The sequence below is a fragment of the Artemia franciscana genome, chromosome 1 (assembly GCF_032884065.1).
Source record: "Artemia franciscana chromosome 1, ASM3288406v1, whole genome shotgun sequence".
NCBI lineage: Eukaryota > Metazoa > Arthropoda > Branchiopoda > Anostraca > Artemiidae > Artemia > Artemia franciscana.
Genome location: NC_088863.1, coordinates 60,077,601 through 60,099,630, shown reverse-complemented (window position 1 = coordinate 60,099,630; position 22,030 = coordinate 60,077,601). Strand labels below are relative to the sequence as shown.

The 22,030-nt window shown below is 35.8% G+C and overlaps 2 protein-coding genes across 2 annotated transcripts in view; both read right to left on the bottom strand.

Moving 5' to 3' along the window:
* Positions 1-22,030, bottom strand: part of LOC136032275 (large ribosomal subunit protein mL66-like) — a 414,576-nt gene that overhangs the window by 358,938 nt on the left and 33,608 nt on the right. The window lies entirely within an intron of this gene.
* The window catches only part of LOC136032256 (brachyurin-like), a 29,045-nt gene continuing 7,193 nt past the window's right edge, over positions 179-22,030 (bottom strand). The window contains exons 2-6 of the mRNA XM_065712503.1: positions 18,585-18,723; positions 14,092-14,275; positions 10,651-10,820; positions 5,107-5,339; positions 179-467 (exon numbers count right to left, since the gene is read on the bottom strand). Coding sequence (XP_065568575.1) covers positions 294-467; positions 5,107-5,339; positions 10,651-10,820; positions 14,092-14,275; positions 18,585-18,723 — 900 coding nt within the window. The 3' untranslated portion in view covers positions 179-293. The remainder of the gene's footprint in view (positions 468-5,106; positions 5,340-10,650; positions 10,821-14,091; positions 14,276-18,584; positions 18,724-22,030) is intronic.

The window sequence follows — 22,030 nt, the reverse complement described above, 5'->3', positions numbered from 1 at the left end:
AACACCTTTTTCTCATCATGTCTAACAATGAGGATGACTTGATGATATATCCATGATTTTTAAATTTCGCAAAGTAAAACCACCTTGATTTCCTTTTCTAATGCTTCCGCTTTGTCCCTTGCACTATGATAGTTGCATCAACCTAATTAAGTATCAACTGGTGACAATTTAAGCTTCGTGAAGTTTGCAAAAGCTGTCTTGTATTGAAAAGCAATGTGATTTTAGTATAACAGTGCAATCAATACGATTTAATAATTTTCCAACAACTAATATTTATTCAATTTTCTTATTGTTTAGCTGATAATGATTCCTGTTTTTTCGGATATCCAACCAAGGTAAGAGGTGACTCTTGTAAATGCATCGGGGAAACCAGCTTCGCAGCCAAAAGATGATCCAAATGATGTTATCCCCAAGGATTTCCAAACACCTTCCCCGCTGTCGTAATTTAGCGGTCCACCAGAGTCTCCCTAAAATGACAATATTGATGTTATAGAGTATTAAAGGTGAAGAGGATATGGCTTTACTTTAAAAAAGAAAAACTTTATTTATACGGATCAAGATTTTCTTTTTCTATTTCTATATTCCTTTCTTTTTTACCGTTGTAGTTTAACTTTGTAATATTGTGCTTTTTTGTTGCTACTGCTTTTTAAGTTTCCTCTCCTCTGGAAATTCAACTTAATAACTGAGACATAAATACTAATAAAACAGCAATTTTTACATGTTTTGGCTCACCCTTCCTCCATCCTTGCCATCGAAGTAAAATTATCTGTTATCCCAAAGTTAATTTTCTAATCTCCTTATAAAATAGCTTGTTGGTTATTCGGAAATTTTATTTGGTATAAAAACTGGCAAAGGTCCTATTTTCTGGGTTAAAAGAGTCAATCCCGTGGTTTGATGCTTAACTATCATTACTACTACTAACATCTGACAACATCGTCTGCTGAGACCAGCACAGCTGTCCATGCTCATCCTACATCCCAATAATACTACTATTGTTGCAAATAAGACTGGTCGTGACTGCGACTTGACTACTTTTGACTGCAACAACTTACAACTGTGACTGCTTCCAACTTCTACTACATCTACTTGTGACTAGTTTCAAGGTATTTTGTGAGGAGTGTTGGACAAAACCAAAACAGACCATTTACATGCTGATTGCCAAAAGGACACATCAGCAGTATCTCAGGAATCGGTTAAGGGCATTAATTTCAAACTGTAAGGGCCTGTTGAAGAGCGCTTCCAGGAGAAAGGGATCGTTGTGTTTTTTTTATCCCCCTAAATACTAATCAAAATTATGAAAGAGCATCTCTGTTCAAAATTTTCCATTTCAAACAACTACACATAAGAGAATGCTATGGCCTTCATTCCTTCCAAAGCAAAAGGGTTGTAAGTTATGGTATTTGCCTGTCATTTACATACAAGATTTATCATTGGGAAAAGGGAAGGTGAATATTTGATTCTGGGTGTTTCAGAAAATGCTAAGGATATTAGGAGGAAAATTAAGAGAACGTTGAGGGGATTTAAAACTAAATCAAAATGTACTCTGTTCATGCAGGTTATCAAATGGGCAAATCTGCAATATCTTATGAGTGGTTAGAGGTATTAACTGGAAACTTTCATGGCGACTATTGCTACTACTAGTAGTGTTAGTACCAAAGATAATTATTGGGCACTAAAGCTAGTCTATACCACATATGAGACACCTTTTTTGGGGACTAAAGTGACAAACTTTATCCAATTTGGGTCATTGACCTGTAAAAATGATCAGTTTCCTTGACATGTATCCGACGCTGCTGGGTGAGTGACATATAATTCCTGTCTGGAAATGATTAGCAAATGTTCGATCTTCACGGAATAAAAGGAGTGACCAGTTATTATAATACTTAATATTCAACTCATGACAATTACATGAATAAATGTTTAGCCTTTAAAATATTGCTTAGTATTGGGCATATGCATTAAGTCGAAATTAATACAGTCGTATACATTTTAAGCGATGAATTAACAACCCTACAATCTCCATGGGTCCCATGCCCCTTCTCAAAACTCCCCCTCCCCCTTATTTGGATTTCTTAGGAGTTTTCCTGACCTAGAATTTTCGAATAAAAGCTATGTTAAGAGAAAACATAATGAAGTATTTTATGGAATGGATTCAAATCATTCATTATTATTGCCTCCGTTATTTTTAGGGTACACTAGAAACTCGAACGTTGAAAATGTTTATTAAAAAGTCAGATACTAAAGAAAATACATTTTCAGAGACGTAGATACTACTAGCGGGATCATAGGGGGTATATTAGAATCATAGATATCTTAAAAGGGCTTTTACTAAAGTTAGAAACACAATGTCAGCACATAAACACGCAGACAGGCACAGAGAGAGAGAGAGAGAGAGAGAGAGAGAGAGAGAGAGAGAGAGAGAGAGAGAGAGAGAGAGAGAGAGAGAGAGAGAGAGAGAGAGAGAGAGAGAGAGAGGGGGGAGCAAAGGATTAAGGCTCCGTAAATGATTAAACTCAAAACGAAAAGAAATTACATAACCAGGTCAAAGTCAAAACGAGCAGAAATTAACAAGAGTAGGGCTCACAACCCCAAGGCCAGAACAAAATTTGTACTTTGAAAAAATTGTTAATGTTTTCACTTTTATAACTTTAATAAATCGAGAAATCATTAATATTTTAAAGGATAAATACCAGCATGTGTCTATCAAACTTAAACTGCATATTCATTTTTTTTAGTACAGCGCAAATTATGTTCTAGCCTTGAGAAGGTACAGGGATTGTGAACCTCATTCATCTTAATGTCTCCTCATTTTGATCGTGACTCGGTCATTTATTTTAATTGTGTTGCGAAAGCAACACTTTGGTTTTTTCCCATTTTTTTTCCTATGCCGCCGATCTCAGCTTATTCCTGGAAACTGGTAAGGGTCTAACCTGTGCGGTTTTTACGGAAAGTGTGGACCTCAAGCCGGATTGATGAATATGTCATAACATTTTGGAAAGCTCCGCAGAACTCTTGCCTGGGGCCAAAAAGGATGGTTTTTGCTTGTCCACGAGCCAGAGCCCATGGTGTGCGAAATGAAGTGGAGTTATATAGCCTATATCAGAGAGGAGTATCTGAAGTTGTTCAGCCAAGCTTTCGTTTCATCTAACCATGTTTATGCTTACGAGTGGAAAGCTCCGTTCTAGTAGGCAAGCAGGCAGGCACCACTTTCAAATTGAAGATGGACTAAAATCTATAAGTGTTAAATATAAGCGGCAGTTACCCGGCCCCACAGCCAATACATCTTCTTTGAGTGATAAATAGAAAAATTTACGGAAGCAAAAATGTGGCATTTTCCCACGGGTCCGAAAGTGCTGCCATCTATTGTTTCTATCCATTTCTGTTCTTGATTTCAGCTGAGTTTATCGTTCGGTTTTTCGGACTTGGGATTGCGGTAGAGAAATGGTATCAGATGTGCCTAATAAACTTTAAAAGTTATCTCATTGCTAGAGAAATTGGAACTTATCCTTTGATCCTTTCTAAGTGGTGACTTAGAAATGTCAACCCCTTGAAACTTTCAAACTGGTATACCTCATGAAGGAATTTCTGTACCAAAAAATGGATGTCGTATACTTTGATCAGCTCGTCAAGAGCCATCGATTGCTGTCGAAAAAAAATTCTATCTGTCTTAGTTCAAAAGTTGATTGTTAATGAAAATATTAACAATTTTTTTCAAAGTACACATTTTGTTCTGGCCTTGGGGCTGTGAGCCCTACTCTTGTTAATTTCTGCTCGTTTTGACTTTGACCTGGTTATGTAATTTCTGTTCGTTTTGAGTTTAATCATTTACGGAGCCTTAATCCTTTGCTCAATTCTAATTTACAAGTTTTAAAAGGTTTTTTAAACTATTCATAAGCCTTTGATTTGGCTTAGGTGAAATTCTAGTCTAGGTTCTTCTTGCATCTCAAAAGTAGTCGAGTTAGGAGAATGAAAATTTCCGAAATGAATCCAGAGCCTACAAAATGCCCTAAGAGAATATTGACAACCTACCATGTTAACTCTTTTCTTATTAACTATCTAAATTCTGACAAAAAAAAATTCATTTTAATTTCAGTTTTCAAACATTTTTATTGAGTTTAGTTTTGAAAAATACAACTCCTGCTATTTCAGTAAAGCCTTAAGCCATGTCAGAGTTGTTTGTTTTTTCTTAAATTTAAACAACATATTTATAGATCTATAAACCTTATAACTTGAGACTTAGTAAAGGTATTATTATTACTCTGAATTCACTCCTGAGAGTTCATTGAACTGTCCCAACTACTTTCCAAGGTAAAAAAAACTTAAGCAAAAAGAACTTAAACTAGAATTTTCCAAAACATTCTCTATCAATAACTTAATCGAACGAAAATAACTCCCATCTTGGACCTTAAAAATTAAGGTCATGACCTTCGAGCCTGCAGAAAATTTTTCATTCAATCTCTTTGATATGACAAAGGCTGGAGAGTTTTTGCAGATGTGTCCCGTTCTTCAATATGAGAAGAAGGCTCCAGGCACGTCAAAGTGCAGTTTACGATTTGGGGAGAGAATTTACTTTTTCATGCCTACCTTTGGACAAGGGTTTTGGTAAGTAAAGATCAAACTTATGGGTCAGCGAAAAATCTTTTCGGTAAAACTAAATCTGTAATTCTTTTGTAGGTTCTGCCTCTATGAATCTGAGTTCAGGAAAGCAACTTGCTAATTTCTACACTAAAGAGACTTTGGGGTGCCTAAGATCGCGATTGTTGGTTAAAATCATCCAGCAAGTCAAGAAAAACATAGAAAAAAAATTAAAGCAAATATACCAAACGAAATGGATTCTCACCCAGTGGGAAAAATTAAAAGACACAACATATATTTTGCCATAGACTTCCGCTACACTGTCCTCAGTGCATCAAAAAAAGGTAGGTAAAAAGGGATGCATGAAAGGAAAACAAAATAACATTTTAAAGTAAACTAAACCGAAAGATAGAAATGACTGAACTAAAAATAAGCCAGACAGAAAATTAGATTAGGATCCGCTGTGGTTGTTCTTAAATGGTACAACAAGAACAGTAAGAAAATTTCATATATTAGGACACATTTACTCACATTACAAGTTCCCATTCCACCGTTCGAGTCAATGCAAATATGTTCTGTCTGAATAGTACCATAAAATTTATTACATTCCGAATTTGCCATAACGGGAACAGTAACTTCCTGAAGCGTAGAGGATATTGAACTAGAGCCAGAAGTTCGTCCCCAGCCTGTTGGTGTCGCTGTTACTCCAATAAAATCATTTAAAGCGTCGAGCCATGTAGGAAGGCAAACCGGGCTTATCCTTTCTGCAAAAAGGAATATACGATTTGCTTCTTAAGGTAATAAAAGAAAAACAAAAGATTAGCATTGATTTTATGGTTGTTGCTAGTCTTATCTATAGCAAAGATAATTAAATTGAAGGAATCTTCAGTGCTTATAAATGTTCTTGATATGAATTAAACCTGACAGTCTTTGGAGGGTCAATACTTTTTTAGTCGTGGGGCAAGATAGTAACGCCATTATATAGCATACATCATGGTTAAGAATGCACGGTTCACAAGATAAACATCTCTAAAATCAGGGGTATATGTACCCCCCCCTTCCAAAAAAGAAAAAATTGTGACCATGCTATTACCATTGAAAGTACAATAATGCTTAGTAGAATCCGAATAGTTGCTAAATAAACCTCTTCAACGCTTCCTTCAGAGCTATCAAAATGTCAGAACTGTTCTTGGGAAAAGTAGTTGTTAGAGAAAGTGAAAAATAAGTAAAAAACAAAAACAAAGGAACGAATATAACTAGAAAGAAAGTAAAATCCCTAAAACTAATATAATAAATTACTTGGAATGACAATTCTGAATTTAAATCCATGATAAAAAAAAAAATAGTGACATGCAAGCGTCGAATGAATTATGAATACATTTAGCACATCCTCAAGATAGGCTACACCAACATTTAAAAATATTTTACTAGATATCCAGTAAAGTTGTGGGAGGGGGAGGGTGACCAGAATAAATATATCAAGAATGAATCATAATAAAAAACATACCGTTTAAGTCCCGCACAATTTAGTCCATTTCATCCATGAATGGAATAATTTTAGAAAAACAATTAGTGAATTTGCTGATAATCATTTGGAAGAAAGGCTTTATTTAGGGAAGTTAGGCTTTATCTTAGGGAAGAATGTTAAGACTGCAGTTAGTGATAATAGCGAAAAAGCCTTATGTTTAATAGAGAGTAGAAGGGGTTTGTACAAGAATTATCCGAGTGATTGATCCTATGAAAACAAAAAGAATGTAAAGAAAGTGGAAAAAGCATTAAAATATGAACTAAGGAGGTGTGAAGTGGACGCCATGCATAAAGTTTCCAAGGATCTGGAAGATGCAGCTATACAGAATAATAGTAAAATATTGTACTGGCATGTTAAAAAATTGCGAGGGAGCAGTCAATCCGACTTGTCCCAGTTAAAGATAGGAACAGGGTAACAATTAGTGATAAAGAAAGAATTAAAGAGTGATGAATGGAACATTTTGAGAATGTGCTAAACCAAGATACAGTTGCAGGAAAATATATAGAGGAAAATAAAAAAGTTTGTGATACCTTGGATGTGAAGGAAGATTGGTTTTTTCAGGAAGAATTAGCGGCAGTACTAAAAGGATTAAAAATTAGTAAGGCTCCAGGTGCTCATAGTGTGGTAAATGGGTTTCTTAAATATGGTGGCTCTGAGGTTAGAAATGAGCTACAGATGATTATGAGTGTGGATTTTTGAAAAAGGGAATACCTAATGATGTTAGGAAAACCTTAATTAAACCATTGTATAAAAAAGGTAATAAGAGTGAGTATCGTCATTATCGAGGCATTAGTCTAGTCTCTGTAGGTAGCAAAAAACTTAACAATATGATACTTTTTGGACTGAGAGATACTGTAGACAAAGTTTGAAGAGAACAACAGTGCGGTTTTAGAAAAAGTTGAGGATGTGTCGACCAACTTTTCACTCTTAGGCTAATAATTGAGAAGTGCCTTAGTTGTCAAACACATTTGGTCTTCAGTTTTATAGGTTATTGGCAAGGGTTCGATTTCGTTGATCGAAGAGCTTTAGCAAAGGTCTTCTCCTAATATAGTACACCTGACAAATACATTAAAGTGATTAGTGCTATGTAAGAGAATAATACTGCTGCGATTAAGGTAGAAAACGAGGTTAGCAGCTAGTTTTGTATTAAGTCACGAGCTAATAAGGGTTGTGTTCTATCCCCCTTTATATGGAATATTTTGATGGACTTTGTTTTAAGGAGCATAGGAAATGAAATGGGAGACCACGGAATCAAATGAGGAGGAAAACCTCTCCTGGACTTAGATTATGCTGATGATTTAAGCATGTTAGATGAAAGTGTGAACGAAATTAATGAACTTTTAGAGGTTTTGCGGGTTCAGGGTGCTAGAATAGGTTTGAAAATTAGTGTTAACTAGATAACTCAGTAAGGCTAGGAATAAGTGAAGACAAAAAGGTGACGATGGGTAACGAAAATATTCACCAGATGGGCAGCTTCACTTACCTTGGTAGCATTATTAGTAAAGACAGTGGGAGCAGTGAAGATTTTAAAAGTAGAATAGCCAAGGCTCAGGGTATTTTTTCACATTTGAAAAAGTTTGGAATAATAGGAAGATAAGTCTGAAAACCAAGGTTAGAATATTGGAAGCTACAGTGATGACAGTAGTCAAATATGGCTCTGAAGCATGGGTACTCCGAAAAGCGGATGAAAATTTACTAGATGTTTTCAGGAGAAAATTGCTTAAGGATTTTTCTGGGTACCTGGCTGACTGACCGTATTTTAAACAGTAGGTTGTATGACAAATATAGTTCAATCCCGTTTTGTAGGGCTACATCGAAAGAAAGGTTGAGATGGCTAGGCCATGTTCCGCGGATGAAGGATGACAGATTGCCGAAAATTGTCCTTTTTGATCAACCTTCTAGGGATAAACGGAAAGCAGGTCGTCCTTGTCAGGGGTGATAGGGTGTCATAAATATAGATTTAAAGGAAATGGAAACTTCCTGGGAGGATTTAAAGAAGAAGGCTTTGAATAGATTGAGTTGGAGAAGGAGCGTGCGTAGCTGTTTTGGCCTCAGGCTGCTTGGTACTGTGTTGACTTATTAGAAGTATTCATGAATGTCAATATAATGATCTTTTTCCCACGACTTTTGGGTATTTTAATCAACTATAGTGAGAGATTTGAAGTCTCTTTGGTTTCCCTATAAATTAACTTTAAAATTTCATATTTATGATGTTTTCTTAAAACAGGCCTAAGTGAAAAGATTACTTCCTTCAGCGTCATTCGGGAGGAAGATTTATCCTCCAAGATACCCACAATTTGTATTGTGAACAATACTTGTCTTAATATTTCCATTAAAATGGCGTTGTTTAGTAGTTTTTTTGAAAAATGGGAATTTTAGCATTTTCATTGAAAAAACAGATAAATATCACCCCCCCCTCTGTAATTTGAAAAATATATCAATGTACCAATTGTCTAACTTGGTCTTCCTTATACAAAGTTACGCTTCCTGCCTGTATCATTATTAAATAAAAAAACAAGTTTTTTTAAATGAAAGTAAGGAGCAACATTAAAACTTAAAACGAACAGAAATTACTCCGTATATAAAAAGGGCTTTTCCTCCTAAACACCTCGCTCTTTACGCTAAAGTTTGACTCTTTTTCTTAACGCTAATTTTGAAACAGTAAGAAACTTTAGCGTAAAGAGCGAGGCGTTGAGGAGGAAAATCCCCTTTCATATACGGAGTAATTTCTGTTCGTTTTAAGTTTTAATGTTGCTCCTTACTTTCATTTAAAATTTTTTTATTATTATTTAATTTCTGGACATTTTTGAATTAATGCATGTTTTGATCTTGGCTCTCCGCAAATAAATAATTAAAACGAAATTTGCATATTAATTAATTGCAATTAATTGGAAGATTTTAAGAAAAAAGGAGTGATGGAGGAGGCCTAGTTGCCCTCCAAGTTTTTGATTACTTAAAAAAGCAACTAGAACTTTTAATTTTTTTACAAACGTTTTCATTGGTAAAAAATATACGTAACTTACGAATTAACTTACGTAACGAACTTCTATATGCACATGTTTTTATTGCGTATAGGAGGGGGTTCAACCCTCGTCGATACCTTGCTCTTTACACTAAAGCTTAGATTTTGTCCCAATTCCTTAAGAATGACCTCTGAATCACAAAGGCCGTAGAATAAATAGTTGAAATTACTAAAAATACTTTAGTGTAAAGAGTGAGGTATAAAGAGGAGGTAAACCCATCATATGCGTAATATTTTTTGTTCGTTTTAAGTTTTATTGCTGCCCCTTACTTTCAGTAGAAAAAACTTTTCATATTTATTTTTGCATTGTTTTTTCAAATAATGCTAGAAAATCCTGCACCCCCTTCACTGAAATTCCCTTCCCCCATGATAAGTATCTCCATGGAAATATCCTCCCACGTAACCCCCCACCCTATCAACTCTCCCCCCTAAACCAAATAAATCCCCCTGAAAACGTCTGTACACTTCCCAGTAACCATTACTATATGTAAACACAGGTCAAAGTTTGTAACTTGTAGCCCCTCCCACGGGGACTATGATGAGTAAGTCGTCCCTAAAGACATAGTTATTGGGCTTTTCGACTATGATGAATAAAATGGCTATCTCAGAATTTTGATCCGGTGACTTTTGGGAAAATGAGCGTGGGAGGGGGCCTAGGTGCCCTCCAATTTTTTTGGTCACTTATAAAGGGCACTAAAACTTTTAATTTCCGTTAGAATGACCCCCCTCCCGACATTATAGGACCACTCAGTCGATACGATCACCTCTGGGAAAAAAAACAAACAAAAAAAACAAATAAACACGCATCCTTGATCTATCTTCTGGCAAAATATGTGAAATTCCACATTTTTGTAGATAGGAGCTTGAAACTTCTACAGAATAGTTCTCTGATACTCTGAATCTGATGGTGCGATTTTCGTTAAGATTGTATGAATTTTAGGGGGTGTTTCCCCCTACTTTCTAAAATGAGGCAAATTTTCTCAGGCTCGTAACTTTTGATGGGTATTACTGATCTTGATGAAACTTATATATTTAAAATCAAAATTAAAATGTGATTCTTTTGATGTAACTATTGATATCAAAACTTCATTTTTTAGAGTTTTGGTTACTATTGAGCCGGGTCGCTCCTTACTACAGTTCGTTACCACGAACTGTTTGATAGCTCTCTTTCTGTTATTACTTCTCTTACTCCCACATAAAATCTCACATGGCTTACGTTTGTTGGAATTTTTCTGTTTTTTGGGAATTCTTCTGATTTTTGAGACCTTCCCCTTTGCTCCTGATTAAATTTTTCGTGTGCACCTGATTCCATTCGTGTATTTTCATAACTAACTTGTAAAAATTAGTAAATTTAGTAAACCCTTCCTTATCTCACAGAATGTACCTATGATTAAATGCTAATCGAAGAACTTTTACACTGAATTAAGTTTTACCATTAGACAACTGACTCAGACAATGCAGTATTTGAAAAGGCTAGCTTTACTGATAGCCCAAAACAGTAAAGTTAAAAATAAATGCAAGGTACCGTTGAAACTGACGACAGTTGGCAGCTTGATAATAGAAATATCATTGACCAAGAAGAGAGAGCTCCATCGCTCATGTTCAATGTACTGGTACGATCTTAGTTCCAGTCTACCCTCCTCACTTGACTGAAGAACATTGTGACTACCCAGGAGGATGTCAAAATAACGGGCACTACAAACAAACAAACCATAAAAAATTTAGCAGTGATAAAAAAAATTTATTTGGAGTGATTAGAATCTGAAGAGCCTCTATCGATATCTGCACTTCCAACATTTATGTGATCAATATATCGAAATTTATACTTCATAGCCAAATTGATCTTTCTGATGCAGTCTTTCTTTTTGCAATAAATATAACAGGACGAATTCAAATGCCTCAACATTAACTTCAACTATAAGACCAGATATCACAAATACCCACGGGTGGCTCAATGGAGGGGGGGGGTACTACCCCTACCTTTCGATAATTCATGTCAGTTGTTTAACTTGGCCTCAGTTAGGTTTTGGATGCTCATTTTGTTCAGAGCCAGTCCGATGTGTCTTTCCTCGTATTTAAATGACTCTCATATTTCAAAACCTTCCAGATACAAAAAAAAAGAAAAAAAATAGCTTATTTAGAGTTATACAGTTTCAATCCTAGTTCCCAGTCAAAGATATGCCAAGTCGTTTAAAGCAAACCAGCTTTACAACCCAGATAGGTCTCTTGACGGTTTCATAATTACTGGAGGGGCTTGTGGGACAGCAACTTATCCCAGTGTAGCAAGGCCACATATCGAGCAACTTGAATTTGTGCTATCGAGTTTGAGTCTACCGGACTTTACCGTAACTGTTTCAGATGTAACTGCAAATGTCTTTAAGTTGAAAAAGAAAAAATCGCGCGGAGTTGACGGTTTGTGTGCGCTTCACCTTGTGAATGGTACTCGTCTTTTGTATGAAATGTTACCATTATTGAACCAGATTAAATATAAAAAAACAAGTTTTTTTTAACTGAAAGTAAGGAGCGACATTAAAACTTAAAACAAACAGAAATTACTCCGTATATGAAAGGGGTTGCTTCCTCATCAGCGCCCCGCTCTTTACGCTAAAGTTTGACTCTTTCTCTCAACTCTTCTTTTTAAAACAGTAAAAAACTTTAGCGTAAAGAACGGGGCGTTGATGAGGAAGCAGCCCCTTTCATATACGAAGTAATTTCTGTTCGTTTTAAGTTTTAATGTCGCTCCTTACTTTCCGTTAAAAAAACTTTTTTTTTTTTTTATTTAATTTCTGAACGTTTTTGAATCAATGCATGTTTTGATTTTGGCTCTCCGCAGAGGAATAATTAAAACGAAATTTGCAAATTTTTTTTTGACTAAATGGCTTTCTCATAATTTTGATCGAATGATTTTGAGAAAAAAAGAGCGGGGGAGGAAGCCTAGTTGCCCTCCGATTTTCGGTTAATTAAAAAGGCAACTAGAACTTTTAATTTTTGACGAATCTTTTTATTAGTAAAAGATATACGTAACTTATAAATTAGCTTACGTACTGAACTTTTGTATTCTCATGTTTTATTACATATATGAGGGGGTTCGCCCCCTCGTCAGTACCTCGCTCTTTACACTAAAGCTTAAATTTTGTCCCAATTCATTAAGAATGACCCCTGAATCACAAAAGCCGCAGAATAAATAGTTGAAATTACTAAAAATACTTTAGCGTAAAGAGCGAGGTATTAGGAGGAGGTGACCCCCTCATATGGGTAATAATTTCTGTTCGTTTTAAGTTTTAATGCTGCTTTTTACTTCCAGCTGAAAAAAAAACTTTTTCATATTTATTTTTTCATTGTTTTTTTTTATAAGTAATGCTAGTAAATCCTGCACTCCCTTCATGGAAATTTTCTTCCCCCATGACAAATTCCTCGACGGAAAGTTCCCCCAGCATATCCCCCTCTTCTCAACCCCTGCCTCCAACCAAAAAATCCTCCTGAAAGCCCCTGTACACTTCCCAATAACCATTACTATATGTAAGCACTAGTCAAAGTTTGTAACTTGTAGCCCCTCCCACGGGGATTGTGGGGGAGTAAGTCGTCCCAAAAGACATAGTTATAAGGTTTTTCGACTACATTGAATAGAATGGCTATCTCAGAATTTTGATCCGTTGACTTTGGGAAAATAATTAGCGTGGGAGGGGGCCTAGGTGCCCTCCAATTTACGATTACGGATACGATTACCCCTGGAAAAAAACAAAAAAGAAACAAATAAATAAACACGCATCCGTGATCTGACTTCTGGCAAAAAATACAAAATTCCATATTTTTGTAGATAGGAGCTTGAAACTTCTTCAGTAGGGTTCTTTGATACGCTGAATCTGATGGTGTGATTTTCGTTAAGATTTTATGACTTTTAGGGGGTGTTTTCTCCTATTTTCGAAAATAACACAAATTTTCTCAGGCTCGTAACTGTTGATGGGTAAAACTAAACTTGATGAAACTTATATATTTAAAATCAGCATTAAAATACAATTTTTTGATGTAGCTATTGGTATAAAAATTCCATTTTTTAGAGTTTTGGTTACTATTGTGCCGGGTCGCTCCTTACTACAGTTCGTTACCACGAACTGTTTGATCATATTCGTAGTCAGTATAGTTCTCACACTATAGCAGCTTGCAATGCGATTTTTTTAAGTCAACGATGACGAACATACAGTTCGTGATTTGGTCAAAGCAATACTTTTCGGAATTGGAATCGACACATATGTTTTGGTTGGGTAGTTAAACGATCATTTGTACAAGCAGTTTGTTTGAGGTTGATCCCATTTCCTTCACAGATTTCCTAAACTTATAATTTAGTTACAAAATTAAGCTTCCGTCTATTATAATACAAATTTTAATTAGAGAAAAAGAATGGAACTTACAAGTATAAATTTCTAAGACTTCTAAGGTTTTAAACCTCATAAAAAAAAACAATACGAACGACAATATGTGGGAAATATTAGTTTTCCCATATTATAGTGAAGTCAATATACTTCGCTAGCTATCAACCTTTTAATGAGCAGTTACCCTTTTAACAAATTGATTTTTATTATTTTTTTCAAATTAAAATTGTTCAGTTCAGTAGAAAAATTTACTTGCCAAGGACATGTGCATTTTTATTGATTCAGCTTGATTTGCGTGTCTTTCTTAGCTCCGACAAATTCGTGCACGGTTTTAAGAGTGTCATTAAGAATTTTTTTTGGTAATTTTGGCACACAGATTAAAATAATTTTTGGGCCCTCTTGTTTTTCTAGCTTAAAAAATTAATCTAATATTCTACTTAAAACAGAGACGTATATTTGAGTTATTTAGATAAACGTGGTACTATCTGGCAATTTCTGAAAATTTAGTCTAAATTCATTTTTAATTTTGGTTTTGTGAAAAGAAAGTTTCTAGAAAAGATAACATAACTTCAATTTTAAAAAATATTATTACTTACCCCTCAGTGCAGTGAGCCGCTGTCATTACCCACTCATCTGATATTAGAAAGCCTCCACAGAAATAAATGTCATCAATAAAGATCCCCACCTGCCAAGGCCAGGAATTGGGGATAGCCTCAATCCCACCAACAATCTTGTTTAAGTTGTGTGTGTCATTTTGAAGTGGACGTATCCCACAAACGTCTAAAAAAACGTTCAATAACCTTCAAAGTTCCAGTAACTTTAATCACTCAAAATGTTGTGCCTTATACCGGTCGAACATTGTAATTTACTGTGGTTAGGTCGCTTGCTTTACTTAAACAAGACACTAGAGCATATAACTTTCATTCAAATAATGATAAAATAGTTCTTTGATTGAACTATAACGAATGTAACAATAATTTACCACAATCTGATTATTTATTCACCACATAACTTTACTCTAAACAGTAGTCAGTAATTTTGATCTATAAGATGATAAATTTTATGAATTTCAAAATTGTTCTTTTTAAACTAAGAAAGAGAGATGTATTGGAAGTGAAAAGTTAAGCTGGAACTTAAAAATGAAGTTATTGCTTAAATATCTTCACAGCACACCGCCGAAAAAATAAATTATAAGACTTTGCAGAGGCAGACATTTTGGCGGGGCTATCATGAATAATTATATTTGGAGGTTTTCGGAAACCGAAAACAAGGAATTCAGATTTTGAAGGGGCAACTGAAAGTTTAATTTCTGCAATATAGTGTAAATAGTATTCATAGCAGTCTATAGTACTTGAAAGTCGTCATACATATGGATAATACAATCAGCATAGGAAAGGTGACTTCAGGTATGTAATCGGGGAGGGAGACTCCGGTTCCAACCCCCCCCCCCCCGAAATCTCGCGTCATTTTTCAATAATTTTCATATACTTTTCACAGAATAAGGGATAGTGGCGAATTACTGATTTACACAAATTTTGTTAACTGTTTTCTAGGATTTTTTGTCCTGTTGTAACCAGCATAGTATTAATAAATTTCCTATCCCACTTCTCGCCCTCTCTCAAGCAAACTTTGAGCTAACTGTTTTAAGAGATCATCTGTTCTTGGGTGGTCCTTCTCTAGGGAATGAAGCGGTCATTCTTACAATTAAAACCAGGTCTTTTCCGTTCATAGCCTAAGCCAGGTGTTGGCGAAGATAGGACAAGTGTGAAAATGTTGAAAGAACGACAGTGTTCTCCTGCTTTGGGGTAAAAAAAAAACAACGAATTAGTGAGGTTGACTCGGAAAAAAGTGGCAATAGTGATCAGCTGAAAATTGCCGTTGTGACTGAACCTTCGACTTCAGCTGAAGAATCAATACCCATAGGTATGGTAGTAGCAGACAAATATGATGAAATAAGTATTGAAGTTGAGCTTGACATTGGAACCTTTTTTGAAAGAAGGGGTTTGGCTTCTGATGAAACAAAGTATAATTTACTGAAAAGGCATTTTAAACCAAACAAAGACTATCCTTTCCCAGTTCATATCGCGGGCTCAAAAACAAGGAAGTTTCAAGTTAGCTAGATGGATTCGTACGCTTGGCTAGTATTTTCTTCAGCGACAAAAGTTTGCAAATATTACTTTGTTTGCTTGTGAGCAAGCCGGAAGGGGGTTTAACCAAAAATTAGGGCAGCTTGTCATAAAGCCTCACGGGAATTGGCAAAACGCCCTGAAAGACTTTTCTAAACATCAGTCCAACATCTACCATAAATACACTGCTGTTTGGGGGAAGGATTTCTGGCAGCAGTGACCAGGCAAAAATCCTCTATAGTGGAAGTTTTGAATTCTCAGAAAAGAGATGAAATAGAAATAAACAGAAAACAGCTTCGTCTTATCATAGAAACAATACTGTTATTGGGAAGGCAAGGACCTGCACTGCGTGGGGATGAGATTTCGAGGAAATTGACCTTTGTAGAGCCTGTAAAAATCAATAGAAATTTAAGATCTTGCTACGCTATCAGATGAAAGACGATCCAATTTTGAAAGAGGTGTTTAAGAAAAATACCCAGTACTGCAGCCCAAGAATTCAGAACGAACTTGTTGATATTTGTGGACGGCTCATTGCTGCAAAGATTGTTGATCAAGTGAAGTCGGTTCCTAGCGGAAGAAACAACCGACATATCTAGGCAGGAACAGATGGTTCTAGAGCTTCAATTTTTGGACAGCGAAACTTTTCAATTCAGGAAAGAGCTTGACGAGTTTGCTGTTGTTTTACACTTGCGAGGTGAAAGCCTCAGTCAATTTATCCTAATTAAAATTGAGAAACTTGATATCGATATAATACTATGCTGGGGACAAACATGCTGGGGAGTTTTGTCCATGCTGCGACAAAACTATGCTGGGGAGCAAACATGACTGGGGCTTTGTCAGCTGCCCAGGCATTTTCCTCAAACAAATATCCACTCACCAAAGTATATCACTGTATCGCACACTCCTTAAACTTAGCATTGACGGACTCGAGAAAGGTCCCTGATATCAAGCACTGTGTGATGCTTATTCGTGACACACTTAATTTCTTTCACTTCGGTGCAAAGCCAAGTGCCGTCTTCAAAACTTACGCTAAATTTAATCTGAAAAGGTGTGCACAAAACTTGATGGGTCAAAAGACATGCTGCGATGCAGATATCAAAACAGTCAGTTGTTTCGATCTTTTAGGCCATATTAGAAAAATACAAATTGGGACTCCGTGGCGTCGTCAAAAGCCATGGGTCTGCTCAATAGCATCCTGAGCTGGGATTATATAGTGATCCTTATTGCGATGGATTTTTTTCTTGAGTACATACCAAATTTGTCTAAGCTGCTGCAGTCAAAAATATCGATGTGGCTATGTGCACTCCATGCATTGAAAGTGGGATAGAAATTTTTCAAGATACACGAAATAAGGCTGAGAAGTTCGGTCAGCTGTTTTCAGAAGTCACTTGCATATGCCAAGAACTGGAAATCACCATTGCCATGCTACGAAAGAGAAATGTCGTGAACATTCCACATGATATCCTGGTAGAAAAGCCCATAGATTTTGCTGTTAAGTTTCCCGTTTCATCCCATTCGTGGACCCACTCATACAATCGCTCGAATTCCAATCCTCAAACAACAAAGTTGTTCTTAAACACCTCACTGGAATCTGTCTAAGCTGCTGCAGTCAGAAAACATCGATATGGCTATGAGCACTCAGGGCGTTGAAAGTGTGACAGAAATGTTTCAAGATGTACAAAATAAGGCGGAAAAGTTCAGTTAGCTATTTTCGGAAGTCACGTGCAAATTCCGAGAACTGGAAGTCACCATTGCCATGCCACGAAAGAGAAATATTCTCAACATTTCGCATGATATCCCGGCAGAAAAGCACATAAAGTTTTACTATTGAATTTCACTTTTTATCCCCTTCGTGGACCAACTTAAACAATTGCCTGAATATCGATCTACAAAGCAACAAAGTTATTTTTAAAGGCTTCAGTGGAATCATGCCATCTTTTGTCGCAAAAGAACCTATTGACGATGTTAAAGAACTGATAAGTTATATAACTCAGATGTAGTGAGCTCGAAGTCCACTATGAAGACTCTGTTTCAACTATGGCGGGCCAAATGACTAAAAGTAGCTTCCTATCTTTTTCCAAAGACAGCAGTGCTCCGCAGCCGAATCGATGAAGGCTGACTAATTGGTTTGGCACTTTTGAATGTCCATTGAGGTAATTTTGTAAAAGTTTGCTCTTAGCTCGGCTCGTAGGATGCAATTTACAATATAGAGCAAGTCTATATTTCTTGATTTCAGTATATGTGCCAGATATCACCATCTTTGTTGCTTCACAGCAGAGGTGATGTCTTGTCGATATATCTGAGTACAGATCTTGCCCTTGCTCGTATACTTTTTCCAGCTGATCCTTGGGATCCGGTGAAGACAGTTACTTTCAAAGGTGGTACGGCTTTTTTTCTTGTTCAACCACTAGCTTTAAGCCTTCTATAAGTACTTAAAGTCTGTCACCTGTTCTATGTCTTTCTCTCCTAGCTGTTTTTCCATGCGTAAATTACTAATTGAAAATAATTAAGTCTTTGGAGCGTTGATTTGTAATCTGAAATGTTCGGCAGTCTTCGTTTAATTTTTTTAAGGATTTCCTGAAGCTTTGCCTTGTTGGCTCCTGTAAGTGTAGCCATAAGAGGTTTTAATACAGCATCCCATCTCCTCGTTAATGGAAACTTTTAGACAGACTTCTTAGAAATGCCGTAGAAACATAAAATTCTCCGTAGGGTTTGACAATCTAATGGATGAAAGGCTTTCTTGAAGTCCACGAAAAGTATGTACAAGAGTTGTCACCATTTTTCTTTGATTCCTCCAGAATCGTGCGTAGAACAATAGATGGGGTCAACACACAGTAGAAAAAAAAACTAAAAAAGGTTATTTTACCGAAAAATCACAGATTGGCTGCACTTTGTCAAGTCTAGTCACTGATTCTAGTACTTAATGTAACTTACCTAATTGCAATGTTGACAGATAAACTTACCAGAGAAGCTCTTCCGCGCTGATGGCAAAATTTTCTCTCGTTTATCGTCTTTGGTTTTATTTAGACTTAGTTCATCACCAGGTCTGCGAAATCTGATTTGATCCCAAGTTTGGTTTTGAAAGCTGTTGATTAAACTTCCCTAAAATATAAAAATTAGGTTAAAACTGAAGAAAGTTTGACAATATTCTTGGCTAACCCGTGGGCTCAAAAAATGCTCTTTTGAATCAAAACTCAAATAGCAATTCACTAACCTCGGAACCCAGGGATATCTAAACAAGTCATAACAGTTTACTAACTCTGGTATTCTTAGAAACCAAAACATAAAATGAATTAAGGGATAAATTGCATCAAAATTAGCAATCTTATTCTAGTGCCCTTTGAAATACAGCAAGTAAAACATAGTACGAGAGGCTCATTTAATTAGAAATTAAAAGATATACAAGAATTGTGAATTATTTCAGCACTCGGCAATAAGCAATTATCTAATGAAAACTAGTTCATTATAATTCAAGGTTTCCCAGTAATTGGCTAAGGATAATAGTGACGTGTAACCCTGACCTACATAAGAGGATTATCAAAAGAACTATTTGTGCATTAAGAACTATTGAAAAGGAATCTTGAGTTATTATTGTTGAATTATTTGAATCGTTTATTTTACCGAATAGAAAGCAGAAGAGGGGAGGTTTCTGTCAAGAGGGCCGTAGTACCTGCCGGGAGTGGTAACTCCTTTAAACTACAGGGAATAGGTAGCTGAGACCTGCACTTCCCTCTGTTGTTGGTATATAAAATTGGCGTGTTTCAGGCGTGATGCCTGTTAACAGTAGCGACAATAATCCTGTCCTTGTTTATTCATCAGTACTGAATTTTGTACAGAGCAATTTGCTAATTGCCGCAGAGGATGTTGTGATTAAAAGGCATGGAGTGGAATTGTTTGACATTATTTCAGTCAAGGTGGCAAAAACTTTATTGTAGCAGCTATGTTTGGGTCGTAAAGACTGCCCTATTCGCAAGGGAAATAATGCACTGGTTACCCATTTCAGCAAAATAATTACCCTATTGAAAATTCTTGACGCGACTGAGACTGATGTTCCAACTTTTTATAAAGCAAATGATTACTTGACTAAAAGGCAGTATTTGCACCCTACTACTACAAATACAACATGGGCAAGACGCTATGCCCATGCATACTGTCAAAATAGCGTATTTTAAGAACGGATTTGGGAGTTAAATTGGAACTTTCAGAAAGTACTTGAAGGGGAAGATCAATCGACCAAAAGGCAAATTATGCACGCTACTTTTAATGCCACTACCAATAGTACATTTAATAATATTATTATTACTACTACTACTATTAATAATAATAACAAAAGTAATAATAATACTACTTCTATTACAACTACTTGTAAGGCTAAGAACATTAAGATGAAACTTTCAAGAAGTATAAGAAGATGAAGGTTATGAAAAGGATATATCAGCAATGTCATAGTAACAGCTAATTGTATGAAGTTGAAACTTCTGGGACTTGATGAGAGGAATGTTCAACTGCTCCCATAAGATAGGATAAGATTTTATTTTTTAAAAAGCGGCTATCAAAAGCCCAAAAGGGCCAAATTCGCCCTTTTATTGTCAGTACAAAATTATAGAATTGCAATCAATTAAAAGTTAATCGATAAAAACTCGTAAAGTTAAAAAAGGGAAAAATAAAATTAAACAAAAGTCTATCTAGCAAGCATTACAAAGTAGGCAATTGAAAAATAAATAATAAGACTCTAAGTTAAAAGTAGAGTGAGAAGGAGGGGGGAGTATTGATTTAAAGTTTCAACCGGTTGGAGGTGAACTGAATCACAACAAGCCGTCTTTATGCGGGTTGTTAGAAAAGCTTATAAGCAATATTTTAAAAACAGTAACCAAAAGACACTATTTGCCTCCTAATGTACTGCTTCTACTTATACTCCTACTTCTAATTGTACTGCTACAATTATTACTACTTCTACAACTGCTACTAAAGCAAAGGATGCCACTATTAATTCTCCTATTACTCCTGTTACTACTTTTGCTGATGTTACTACTGCTACTGCAACTAAAGCTAAAGATATTAAGGGGAAAACTGAGAAATATTCAGTCGGTATTGAACTAAATCGAAAGACACTATGCCCACACAGATTGTCAAAAGGACGTATCAACAATGCTTCAAGAATGGTTGATGATATTAAGTTGAAACTTTCAGTATCTTTTGAAGGGGATGTTGAAAAAACTAATGGCTCTATGCGTATACTGCCATCAATGCTACTGCTGTTACAACAGCTATTGCTACTAGGTTTCAAAAAGGTGACATTGCAATATTTCAAGAACGAATTCCATTATTACGTTAGACCTCTAAGGGTATGTCGGGGTGAATTTTAAACCAGCTAGAAGGCACTACGTGTATACTGTTAACTACCACTATAGTTACTATAATAAATGACACTAATGGTATTAATTTAAACTTCTTAGGGAATTTTTGTAGGAGTTTCAATTAAACGATAAAACTTGGCGCAAACAGGTTAGCAAAAGGGCTTATAAGTAGCTTCATAGGCAACACCGCTCTATAGTAGCTAGCAATATCATTGACACTTTTAAAGGAGCTAATTTGATTAAAAGTTTTACTGCACTTTTCAAGATTCAAAAGTGGGAGGAGAGCAAGCAGCCCTCCTCCCAAGCCCATTCATTTTCCAGACACACCCAATCGAAATGTTGAGACAGCCATTTCGTTCAGCATAGTAGGAGGGTTCAGTAGATATGTCTCTTAGGATATTGGGTACGTCAACCCCTACAGGTATGCAATTTGCCTATTATGCTTTAAGACTAAATAAGAAGGCACTGTGTGTATGGTTGCCAATAAGACATATCAGCAATAACTCGAGAAAGACTAAATATAAAAGACGTATTAAGTTGAAACTTTCAGGACAGCTACTATAGAGTTTCTTAAAAAGTGGTACGATTGTGGTTTCCTCGTAAGACCAGAAAACATCCAAAAAACAGTAAAACAACAATCTCACTCCAATCAAAAAAAAATCGAAATAAAAAATATAAAAAAACTCAACCCCCTCCCTTTCTCAAAAAAGAAAATCTTTTTTCTTTTTGGAAAAGACAAAAATCATTTGTTTTGGCATCTGCAAAAATATTTTGCTATCTCATATTAAAGCTCAATAATTTATCGTGCAGCAAATTATGCAAGCAAGACCATTGGTACATCTAGTGAGGTGCCATACCCCCTGTCCTCCTTTTGGCTCCAAATATACCCTGGACAAAACAATGTTTATTAGCAACTGACAATAAACTTGGTAACTAGAATGATTAAATGACTTTAAATAATCTAAACACTATTCTGAAACATTCCAAGTAGTATATCAAACTTGCACGTAACCTGAAACTGGAAAGGTATTGAAAAGAATCGTAAGAGTTAG